At 42.8% G+C, this 13,041-nt stretch overlaps 1 protein-coding gene across 1 annotated transcript in view; it reads right to left on the bottom strand.

Moving 5' to 3' along the window:
- The window catches only part of CSMD3 (CUB and Sushi multiple domains 3), a 2,682,374-nt gene that overhangs the window by 61,495 nt on the left and 2,607,838 nt on the right, over positions 1 to 13,041 (bottom strand). The window contains exon 66 of the mRNA XM_069220640.1: positions 7,958 to 8,116. Coding sequence (XP_069076741.1) covers positions 7,958 to 8,116 — 159 coding nt within the window. The remainder of the gene's footprint in view (positions 1 to 7,957; positions 8,117 to 13,041) is intronic.

Here is a 13,041-nt window from a genome sequence, read left to right on the forward strand (position 1 = left end):
GAGACTGATCATATGCACTTCTACATCAGCCCTTATTTATAAGAACGATGACATCAGTGCATTTCTGGTCCACCATCATGAATAAACATCCAGGAACGTGAGGGAGAGATTTGGCTCCAGCAGATGGCAGTATCCTAGGCATTTGGCTCACAGTTCAGCTACCTGTGTAGTGATCAGAAATTAAAAGGAGGAAAGGCTTGTCTTTTCCCTTTCTACTGGTACCTCACCGAATGGACATCTGCCTAGGGATCACTCAAGGAGCATTTTACCCCCTCGGGAATCGACCAGTGGACACCATGGATGCTTTTCAAAGGTGGAGCATCATAGGAAAAGGCTCACCTCCACCACCCACCATGTATAGCTTTTCATTCTTCCTTGGTGGGGGCATGGGGGAGTATCCCACTGTGCTTTCCCCAGTGGAGCTGAAAGTACCCTTAGTTAGATTCTCTGAAGAGCACACCCACTACCATGTGCTATGGATTTCACACTCATTGAGGACACAGATGACTCTCAGGCCTCTTTGGGCTTTACTCCAGACATCATGGATTTTTTGGTTCAAATGGAATTGGCTGCAACCCCGTCTTCAAATGCAAATCCCAATTTAAGTTTGCCTGGGGAGGATTATTTTGTCCTTTATAGGACCTGCAAAGGCACTAGACAATGAGGACTTGATTTGCTATTTGGGAGTGTTCACTACCCATGTTGGGATATTGCTTCTTTATCATTACAAGCACCAGTGGCTCTTCAATCCCCCAGGAATGTAGACCTGACTGGTTTGCCCAACATGAGAACACACTTTACATCAGGGAATGGTTTTGCACAAGCATGCAAATATATATAGGGAGTGAGAGGCTGGCACTTCATGTCATCTAGCCACACCCACTCATGATCTCCGTAATAGATCTTTCTTCTCCTCTGTGCATTTATGGAGACTATCCTCCAGTTTGCTCCTATATGATTATTAGGGCTTATTGGATACAAAGGAAAATTGAGAAAAATATCATCAGACTGGATGGGGCAGCTATCCTGAATGTGTGCCGCACCCCACTTCCTTTAGGTGAATGATTTTTGTTCCTTGTTTGGGGGAAGCATTAGGGTTTAACCACCAACCTGCCCTGTTGTAAAAAAATACCAACTTTACAATAGAGATCATTAAAAAAAAAAATGAATGAAGTTGTGATCAGCCCATCCTGACATTAGGCTACATCTCTTTCACCTTTGGGTGAAAGACATTTCCACCTCATGGGGGAGATAGAGGTGGTCATTCTGACCCTGGCGGTCTTTGACCGCCAGGGCGGAGGACCGCGGGAGCACCGCCGACAGGCCGGCGGTGCTCCAATGGGGATTCCGACCGCGGCGGTAAAGCCGCGGTCGGACCGGCACCACTGGCGGGGTCCCGCCAGTGTACCGCCGCCCCATTGAATCCTCCGCGGCGGCGCAGCTTGCTGCACCGCCGCGGGGATTCCGACCCCCCCTACCGCCATCCAGATCCCGGCGGTCGGACCGCCGGGATCCGGATGGCGGTAGGGGGGGTCGCGGGGCCCCTGGGGGCCCCTGCAGTGCCCATGCCACTGGCATGGGCATTGCAGGGGCCCCTGTAAGAGGGCCCCTACATGTATTTCACTGTCTGCTGCGCAGACAGTGAAATACGCGACGGGTGCAACTGCACCCGTCGCACAGCTTCCACTCCGCCGGTTCGATTCCGAGCCGGCTTCATCGTGGAAGCCTCTTTCCCGCTGGGCTGGCGGGCGGTCTGAAGGCGACCGCCCGCCAGCCCAGCGGGAAAGTCAGAATTACCGCCGCGGTCTTTCGACCGCGGAACGGTAATCTGACGGCGGGACTTTGGCGGGCGGCCTCCGCCGCCCGCCAAGGTCAGAATGAGGGCCAGAGTGTCTAACACCAATATGACCCACATGGTGACTGAAATGACCAGTAAACACCAGAAGCTTTGGGAAAAAAAGATGTGAAGTGAAGGGCCGTCCATTGCTGGTATTAAGCTGCACACTTTCATCTCCTAGGTAAGAGACATTTCTTCCCATGGGCACATTATGGGAGTTGCTCACAATAAACACAGTGGAGCACTTGAAAAACTACTGCATTAACTTCAGAAAGGGCCATAAGACACCAGTTAATAATACAGAAAAACAGTTGTCCCTCTCTGGATTTAGGCCACACCCCTAAATTCTTAGGGTAGACAAGGTTATATCCCCTTTGTTGGATGGAATTGTGTTGTAAAACCTTCACAAATGGTCCTCACAGGGTGGGCAAAAAAGTCCATTAGACACCAGGGACGTTTTGAGAGGAACTTAATCTCCTGAAATCTACCTGTCTTACCCCACCTTCCAAGTGCTCATCCCACTTTTGCCAGCCAGACCTACTATGCAAACTGGAAAAGGTTGATGTATCTGTTTTGAAAAACGTTCGTCGCACAGGTTCTCACTGGATTGCTGTGCTAAAGAAGAGGGGGCAGAATATATGTGACTGGGCCAGTGAGATGATTTGTGGGCCAGGACTGGCTGAGTGGTGCATAGAAATAAAAGAATTAGTGTGCCTGATGATGTGCATGGTTTTGTGTGTAAGTATGCATGTGTGTTTGATTGCATCCCCTAGCACCCTGAGCTGTCACCCTCAGCATCTGATAACCACACAACCGTTTCATCTACAGTCTTTCCTGGAAAAAGGTGGTTCTTCTTTTCTCGTTATTATGTTATTTTTTCTTGACAATATCTGACAAACCATGTCCTTCTGATGGACATCCTGGACTAACAAAGGCATCCTGGACACTTAAAGGATATCCCTTTGATAGTGGAGGATGTCTCCACTATGTTGTTATCATTCATGGATATATGAGTGACAGACTATGTTAGGCAGTAATATATGTGAGTTCTTTATGAAATTATAAAGGTAGTGTTTGAGAACCTTAACCATAGCTATCCTAAATGATCAACCAGTATTTAGACAGGGCCATTTTCTAAAAATACCATGCTCTTTAGGAAAGCATTTTCCATCAAAAATGTCATTGTAACGAAATTGGGTTATTGGTTGGGGGGATGAAACCCTTCTGAAGGAGCAACCACAATTCTTCTAGGGGTGAAGGCACAAGTAAACCTTAAATTAACATGTGCTTAACCTCGAGCAGTCAGGATTAACTCAGAGATAATGTGTGAAGTATTTGTACTACACTTCATACAGTAACACTTCTGTCATACAAATATAACAGAATCTGCCATTAACCAAGGCCTGACATTTACAGGGAGGTGTGGGTATGAAAACAATGCTAAGTGTTGGACTTGGCCTTCTCTGCAGAGTCCCTCCCAGACTTTTGCCTTCAACTATCCTGCTTTTCTGAATTTGGTTTTGTTGGCATTAGAACTCTGTACTTTACCACTGCAAGTCAGTGCTAAAGTGATTGTGCTCTCTCCTTACAACATGGCCTACAACTGATTGGCACATTTATTTTACCTGTACTTCCTTAGTAAATGGCACTACATAGTACCTAGGACCTGTAAATTCAATGCTTGCTAATTGTAGGCCTGCAACACTTATTGTCCCACTCAGCCAAGTAGCACTTTAAAACATGTCCCAGGCCAGACACTGCAGCATATAGTGCAGTTTTAAAACTACCTATTCAGCCTGGCAAATTAAACTTTTTTCCAGGCCAAAGCCTTCCTTTTTAATACTTACAAGTTACCCCACAGGTAGACCCAGCCCTAAACAGCTCAATCTGGAGGGTGCATTGTATTTAAAAGGTGTAACATGCGTTTTTACGTTTTGCCTGTCCTGGTAGAAAAAAACTCCTAAATTCATTTTTCACTACTGTAAGGTCTACCTGTGGCATTGGATAATATTGGATTACCTTATTACATTTATTAAGTGGTCACTCTTGAATTGACAACAGGTAGAAATAGCGTGCTTACATGCAAAAGAATTGTAATTTAAAAACCCCTTCAATGCTAAAGTCAGATTTTAGATTACAATTTTGAAAATGTCACTTTTAGAAAGTTGCCATTTTCCTGCTCAAACATTTCTGAGGACTCCTACGGGTTTCCAGCTGCCTGGACCTGATATCCCCCCATTCAGAATGAGTATTGGGCCTTTGTAGGGAACAATAGGAACCTGGATAAAGGCAGGATGGTTTGTGGTGGGGCTGCCCACTGCCCGACTTACACTTCAAAGGGATTGCCTTCAGCACACACAAAGGAACCTGACATAAGCCTTTTGTCACTCCAGATGTCTTGGCGCCTTGCCGGGTGAAGGGAAGAAGCCTCCAGAACCAGATGTTGTGGTAGTATAGAGACCAGAATCCCCCACTTCAAAGGCTGGCACCAGGTATAATTATTAAACCTTCTGGGCCACTCATCAGTACACTGCTGGTCCTGAGGACATTAGAGAAGAACGAGTGCCTTGTTCTCCAGAGGACTGCTCTGTTGCTTGAAGTCTGTCTTGTTCCCAAGAGGACACCTCTGCTGCTACCATAGGACTACTCTGCAGCTTGAGGTCTGTCATGTTCCCCACAGGACTGCCCTGCTCTTTGAGAAGGAACACTGGACTGCCTCCCTTTGTCTTAGGATAACCTGAGTGACTCCAAGGGTCAGTTGGCTGTCCTTCTGTTCTGAACTACAGGGACTCAACATGCTCTGGAGGTCTCCCTGCAACTGCCCAGTTGACCTGCTGCAACTGGACCTGCCTGGGCCCGACTGGCCTCTGCTAGAAAAAGTCCCTGATCCCCAAGCGATGACTCTCATGGTCCTGGTCCTTTGGCTGGTCCTTTGGCTGGCATCAGAGTGCACTCTTCCACAAAGCTGTCCCTGCTCTTCACAAGATCCTCCACAGCAACCAGAACTCTCAGTAGTGGACTTTAGCAAGGTAACTTTTTCAGCTGGGCTAATCTGGTCCCTTTATCTGACCCACACACCACCGCAGTTGGCCTGAACTTGTGACTTCCCCCAATCTAGCACGACCAGATGACCATGAGTGGCACTTTGTGCTTTCAGATGTTATACTTACCTAAACCTTTGAAATTATTTATCTCCAGTTCTACTGATTAGGATTTTTCTTGTGTTGGGTTTTCTCTTTATTACTGTTTGAGTGCTAAAAAATACTTTTCACATGCCCCTAAGAGCTTTGTGCCAAGCTACCAATGGGTTAAGGACTGGTTAAATTAGTAGCTTTTGTAGTTCACCCTAGCATGGACGGTGGCCATTGCCTGAGTGGGGCTTCCACACCCCTCAAACAATTTTCTGATTTCTTAAAATTGGAATCCAGAAACACTGCTCCCATTGACTTCACCGGGCTTTTAGTTTTCAAATAATTCTGGGACTGGTAGGTTTCTTTGTGTACTGGTCTGCTCTGGGCACACATAAGGCAATTACCCAGATCTCAAAAAACATCCTTTTCTAAAAGAACCTATATGTTTTTTCCTTAAACATTTTATATCCTGGGTGACAGCCCCTCCTTGTCACAGAGGTTTTATGAGTTATTGTTTTGTAATGAATGTTTGTTGTTTAAATGCGATGTTGGTATGAAAAAACAGTTAAATATACACAAGACAACACCACTCTGGATTCGCCGGGGTCACTAGTTGGCAGAAATTTCAGGCGTTAAGGATTGCTTGGGAACCATCGAACCATGGGACCAAACAAAAAATAAACATTTTCCAAAGGAACTTGGATGCCTTTCACAGGGTCTGTTATTTTTCTATTTTGTCTTTTCCTGGACCGGGCGATATGGCCACCTACACATGTGGTATTGTGTTCTTATTGAAAGAACTGTGGGATTCAGAAACATAAAATATTTGCTATTATCTCTTTCATATACCTGCATTTTTACGTTCCATAGTCACTGTGAACAGAAAAAAATATTTTTAAAAATTTTCTCAGAATCATCTGACATTATAGGTAATGCAAAACACGGAATGAAAGGAATGAACCCTGATACCTACATTTAGATTTTTGGGTACATTTTATAAAATTCATAGCTATACTTCATGCCAATTTTGTTCACAGAATGAAGTCATTGTTAGCTAGGGTTCAGCTGTGGACTTTAGGCAGCGTATGTTTTTACATAAACTGCAAACACCATATATCCCTGCAACCAGACGAGCACATTTAGAAAAAGAGGAAACATTTTGTATATTGTGAGAAACGAATATGGCCAGTATCTCGCATCGCAACTGACGTGAGGGCATACTTCTGGTTAAAATGTCATGTGAGATACCCAGACGAGGCTATCTTGTGGAAATAAATGTTCCTAGGCTAGAGTTACTATTTCCACAAGACATTTTGCTTTTTAACCTGTCTCGAATCTAAAATAATGCGAAATTTGGAACCTGTGAAATGACAACAATGTTGTAAATTTTCATCAAGTGAAATATATGAATTTCATGACATTTCACAGACATTCAAAAAGGCACATGCCTACATTTTTCCTCTTTTACATGAACATTTTTTTAAATCAAAGATTAGTTTTTTTGGTCAAATGTTGAGCGATATATACAAATGAGCTCTTAGTGACTTCAGAATTTTTTTACAGTTTTCAGTAATTTATTATTGTCTGGGCTTACCCATGGTTTTCAAACTTGTTTCTCCAAACAAATTTCAAATAGGTAGAGAGCTGCGAGCAGTGGTAATTTTTTTTCTGCCGTTTCTACAAACTGGGAAAATTGTGCTCCTAGCACAGAAAACCCTCTATGAATTCCATTTTAGAAGAAAAGGGGCGCACTTTCTAGCAAGGCACTTTTCACATTATCTCAAGGTCCTTAAGGATACCTCACAATCGGGAATTACCTTCATATCCCCAACACATGGGAATCACTATACCTATCGACCTTGAAAATACATTTATGAAGGCTCAAACACAATCTGCCCACAATGTCAACAAAAGGCTCAGCTCTGCTGGTTAAATATGCCCATCATATTAGATAGGAGGCAGCAGTAAAATGTCATCCTAATTCAAAGTAAACAAAGCTATAGTTCTAAATAACCTAAATTCTGTTATGTAAAACTCTCGGTGTGGGTCTGTCTCACATACTTTTGAATGTACAATGTAAAATGAAAGATCCTTATTACAGGTCTGGAACTCTTGACGCTGTCTGAGCTATGTTGCACCATTCCCCTTACCTATAAATCCTCACACCAAACCCTCATGGCTTTCCTCGGTTATGGTCTTCCATATGGAGAGGGCCCTTAGTTTTCATGTTTTCTGCTCTAGGCTTTTTCATAGTGGGTGGAACAGGGAAATCAATTATACTGTGTTTGAAAAACACATCATTGATACAGCATTTTGGAATTAGGAGTCTTCGCAAACATACTGCACTTGTGAGCACGAGACTTGCGATTTGTCTCTTGCAGCGTTATAGATGCAATCAAGGTACACTCAGGACCCAGTCCTATTGTAAGGACATGGTGTGGGCAGAGGTATATTTCAGCAATAACGCGTGCAAGCAGACAAGGTTAAGCGAAAGAGACATAGTTAATTAACAAAATGGCGCTATAAAGAATGTTTTTCGCTGAATGGACAATTTAGGCATAACGCGAGGAAACATATTTTACAGGGTTCAAGCCGAGAGCAAGTGTTATGAAGCACAATGAATACTGATCACAGCGTTCTGGCCTTCCTGCAACTTCTTCGATTTATCTGTTGGCAAGCAATTTTCCCTGTACTCTAAATAATCTCGGAGAAACAAGCTGCTGTTCGGAGAGGACATTAAATGACTCCGGTGAGATTAAAAATCCGTACAACGCCAATATGTCACTGTAATAAATGCGGCACGCTCGGATTTTCAATATACCAAGGAAACGACCAGGTGAGCAATTGGTCACGGTGGGATTGATAACTAGAAAACTGTAAGGGATATTATATGCAGGATGAAATAACTGCAGCCCTTGACCCTGATAGTAAGACCTGCTGAAATGAGGATTCGAGGGAAAGGTAAATTGTGCCCTGCGAGGCGCCATACCTGAAAGCAGAAGCTCCATGTTGCTGTTCATGAGCGTGGCATTTACTCTTCCGTTAGATGCGTTGAAATTAGTAATCGTCAAGGTCATTGGCTGCTTTTTCCCTTTAAAGTTGTAAGATCCTTTCCAGATGTAATTTTGGGCAAAAACGTCATCTGGAACTAAGAATATGAGAGACGCATGTTAACCGTGTTGGATGCCAGTCGTTATAAATTAATGTACTATATGATGTGGGGAAAGTGCAGAATATAGCCCTTCGTAAAATAATGCAGTTTTGGAAGCAGGAACTTGAGAAGAACAAAAGAAAAAATAAAACAATAGGCAATTCACAACATTCCCAACTAATATGTGATTTGATGGTGCAGTTCTGAGACTGCATTTCATCTCAATGGCCTGCATAAAACATCAAGCTGCAACACCAGCGTTATGAGGTACATCCAACCGTTTAATATGAAATATGAGTTGAGTATCTTCACCTCGAAAACCTAGTAACATGACCAACGCAGCAGGACACCACGAGACCACATCGCACCAATCACCTGGCTTCTTAACTTCCTGAAAGAAACCACCCTCTGAAATGCTCACATCAGACACATTGAAGCAAATGTCTTCTAACAGAATGCCCTAATGACAACATCCTGTGGGGACTGTCAAGCATTTGCGAATCGTGAAGTCCTAAAGTGTGGATAGACACGTATGTGGGAAGATGCAATATTTTGTAACTATAAATTGCACACCAACAATTGTTTGTTGTTTCGTAGAAAGAACAACACGCTCTAGATGGACAAATGTGCTTGCTAGAAAGTAAACAAACATGAAAATTTATTAAGACGTCTGAGGGTTATTCATTAAAATGCACTCAAACCCACACAACATATTAGCAGTTTGCTTTTCATTCACTTGAACAAATGAACGCCCACACAGGTCTGCAGTTTTATTGAAGGCAAGAAACAAAATCACCAATGTTAACCCAAATGTTATCACACTTTGCACCAGTACAGTATAACCCAAGTGAATTCAAGGCAACTTTGCACCACAAAACAAGTTTTGTGCAGCAAAGTAACCCTAAAGTAACGCACATTGGTGCTTTAGGCTCATTTGTGTCAAGGAAGCATTTCATCATGAATGTTACATAGGCACTCACATGCAACCAGAAATGAGTTTTGTTGCAAATCTCTATCTGCTCGAAATAATGGACAGGCATTTGTCCCAGAAAACCACACCCCCTGCAGTCAGGTGCAATGTTGGAGGATTGTTTAAATGTCTCAGACTTTTCAAACTTTGGTTGTGTGCTGCACTGTACAGCACATATACGAAGTGGGAAACATTCAAGTATGTCAAAGCATCTTCCTTTGTCCTGCAAAGGTATCCTTTCACTGCAATAAGGCGCGAAGGTATGTGCTTGATGCTAAACAGTCTGGTACACCACCAGCATGGGAGAACACTAGCACCACATCTTAATAGCTATGGCACTGCCCTGCTCTCTTCCTAGTGCAGCGGAGGTAACTTCCTTGCTGCACTGCGATGTGTTAATAAATTAGTAAATCAATTTTTTTTATAATTGATCAGAATTACAAATATTTTACATTGTACTATGGTCCCATGTTTTGAATTTTAAAGTGCCTCATAGTAAGACTGTTCCATAGGGCTTGATCTATTTCTTTTTTAGCGCAACACAGTGCAGCAACGAAATTTGGCCAAGGGGGAGAAAGCAGCACAATCACATTTAGTAGAAATGGTATGCTGCTGTTGTCATCCTCTACGCTGGCGCACTATAAAGGCTACCTAGCACCACAAACCTACTTTATATCATAGTGCAGAGTCGAGTGTGTCCTGTCTAGCATAGGAGTTGTACTAAACGTATATCTTTCTAGTGCAAAATCATTCACAAATCTGTTTTGATGGCACCTCCTACCCTCTCCATCTCCCCCCACCCGGGATCCTGCATCAAAAACTGTCCACCCAAGTAACACCCTGACAAAAAGTGCTGCAAAGCAGCATCAAGCACTATTTGCGCTAATAAAAGGTACATCTTTCTATGCAAACTGTCTATTGAGCTGGAAAGTAAATACCCATGAAAGGCTTTGTGTTGCTTTGTGTCATTTTGTGTATCTTTGCCCAGGCACAGTCTTCGTAAATCCGGGTCATAGGATGCAACATGTACTCTGTTCTCCAGGCTATTTCATGCTGCAAAGGGTGGCCTCCACAGGCATTATGCAATGAACACCAAATGAATCCGAGCCCTAGAAGACGGGTTTTGAAGAAATTGTTGTCATCAGCAATTGAAGGATGTATGAGTTGGTGGTGAGGTGTCAACTTCTATGACTGAAGAGACATGATTTCAGCCTTAAAATAACAGTCTCATCTATTTACCCTCCTTTCCCTGAGTGACAAGACTGTGCATACAGGTAAACAAGGGTGAAGCAAGATTACTGAATTACATTCAAAGCATCAGCAGCTCCGATATAGTAAACCACAATATACTACTAGGTACGTAACACACCCCTCACATTTCAGTACTGGCTGGACAATACAACAGCATAATATCAACATGAACGTTGCCAGACTGTTAAGTTAAATGATTCCTTCTAATACTGCATAATAACATGTTTAGGTGTCCAACAGAGATCATCTTATTAACTAAGCATCTTGAACTTCTAAAAGTCTTTTTAAAAAAATCTTGTTTTCTTCCACCTCCAATATAAAGAAGACAAACAGATATATACAATACTTCGCCATGCTATTTCCCTCTTTGTCTTTAAAGACTTCCTCTCCAAACAAAAAAACAAAAAAAAAGATAAGAAAAAAATACCAGGGTAAGTCATTTCAAATTAACATAAAATAAAATTGAATTCAACATAGACAGCCAAATCACACTAAACCAACTAGCATACTTTGTTATTTATGTACCAGGCATCACCCAGCAGCAGTCAGGGAAAACCACTGTGAACAGTTTTTGCGCATTAGATGCAATTGCAAAAATAAAGAAGATTTCTTTAACAAAGGACTAAAATTGACATACAAATTATTAGATAAGCAATGCCCTTAAGAGCTCTTGACCAAGTTTGGTACTCTCCTCATCATTGCCTTTTCAGAAGAACCCCACTAGCAACATCCTTACTTCCATGGCCCCTTCTTTGTTTATGCAGCAAGAAGTTCGAAGAATTGTGAGGAAACAGTGACACACTCTTTAGGTCATCCATGATTATGTAACACCACCATGTTTTGCTTTTGGAAAGATAAAAAAATAATGAACACCATCTTTTCTGTGCTTCACTGCCCTCCAAACAGATTCCTACTATCAGTGTTGAATCTTTAAAGTTTTATTAAAATAGCACCAAAAGCACAATCATAGTCTATGGGAGCAATAGACCAGGACATAGGTGTGATTTTAGGCCAACCTTAATGGAGCATGGGCTGGATACACCAAGTTGGATCGCCCTTGTCTGAAATTTTACCTGCTGACTTAGGGCCTGATTTAGAGTTTGGCAGATGAGTTAGTCTATCACAGACATGATGAATAACCCATCTGCTTTACTAAAAGTGCCATTGGATATAATGCACTTGCAATACAGCAGACAGGATATACCTCACATTTGCTACGTAGAAAACTGTTCACCAAACTCTAAATCAGACCCTTAGTCTTATTCACTGGAACTCAAAATACTCCCATGGCTCAAACCTGGAGCTGTATCCAAGGAAGGCGTATTGAAACTGTGCACCTTTGCCATGAGGTCCATCTGACTGATCCAGAGGTCTTGGATGCCCCAAATTTCATAAGTCCCAACCTTTCAGGATCTCTGAAGCAGCTTCTCTGGGTCATGTCTATGGTCTCCCAGACCTCAGGGACAGCATGTAGGGGCCAGGGCTCACTCCAGCCAAGGTAGAGTCCAGGTCCATTGGCCCTGGTCAACTGGTCACTATAGGAAAAAAGGCCTATTGCAGCTTACTGTGTCCCTGGAGACACACAGAAGGCCTGTCAACAGACTCTTGGAATTCACTTCCTTGTCCTGGGTGCAAGATAGGCACGTCCAGCACAGACAGCACATCCAGTCCCCCGTTCTGTTTTTCTGCAGGTCCAGAAAGTGTTCAGAGGAGGGTCCTTGGAATACCACATGTATGTGTGGCATTAGGGAGTGGGTTGGGGTTCTTCCTGGACACTCCATAACCAATGGAGAAAGGTTCCCATGAGACAACCCTCCTTATTTTTTTCAGCCGCTCCTGTTTGCCCTACTGCAAACAATTCCACAGTGCCCATCATGCCTAAGATACAAGATGGGAAACCCCTTTCTCCCTTGTGCAGACTTCAGGTGTCTTCCTAGAGGTGTGGCCATGAAAACAAACAACCTCTCCCCTGTGTCCACTCCAAACCAGTTCTCGAGGCAGCATTCATCCCATTGAATTTGGTGCTAGCCTGACTAGTTAGAGTCTTGGGACAGAGGCTTTTCCTAAACTATGAATGGGGAGGGTTCTCCTCTGTCCCTTTCAAGCCAATAAAGTCCATGGGACCAACCAAACTGCGTTTCCCGAGCTGGCAGGGAACAAGTACCATAGGCCATCCTGTCACAATGCTTAAGTCATTGTTCTGTTGTTGGACCAGTTTTCACACCTCGTTAAATTCAAATACTTTTGAGAATCTGCTGGAGATTTTATGCAAAAGTGCCTCCAGGGTCTTCAGTCAGGGAAAAGGTAGATTCCTAAAAGTTTCTTTTCTGAAATCTTTATTAAAATCCAACTTCATTAATGGATTGTATTTTGAAAAAATATAAAAATAGTCTTTACATGACTTTGGTAGCAGTTTCTTGTCAAACGTTAACGCATTAAAAAGTTTATAATCTATTCTTTATATGTTATATGATTTAGCTACAGCCCTGACAGTGAAAGTTTGGGCATAGTCACTAAAGGAACATGCCTATTTTACATTTGCACTTGTTCTACTTTTGAATATCAGGTACCCTAACTTGTGGCTGACAAGGTGTACTGAAGGGCCACTTATTATTATTATTTAAAAACAGGGTTTCCAAGCCCTAAAAAAAGGTTAATTTTGAGAGTTCTGTGCAGCAGGTTTTACGCTGCTGCAGTAAGC

This window comes from Pleurodeles waltl, chromosome 2_2 (assembly GCF_031143425.1).
Source record: "Pleurodeles waltl isolate 20211129_DDA chromosome 2_2, aPleWal1.hap1.20221129, whole genome shotgun sequence".
Taxonomy (NCBI): domain Eukaryota; kingdom Metazoa; phylum Chordata; class Amphibia; order Caudata; family Salamandridae; genus Pleurodeles; species Pleurodeles waltl.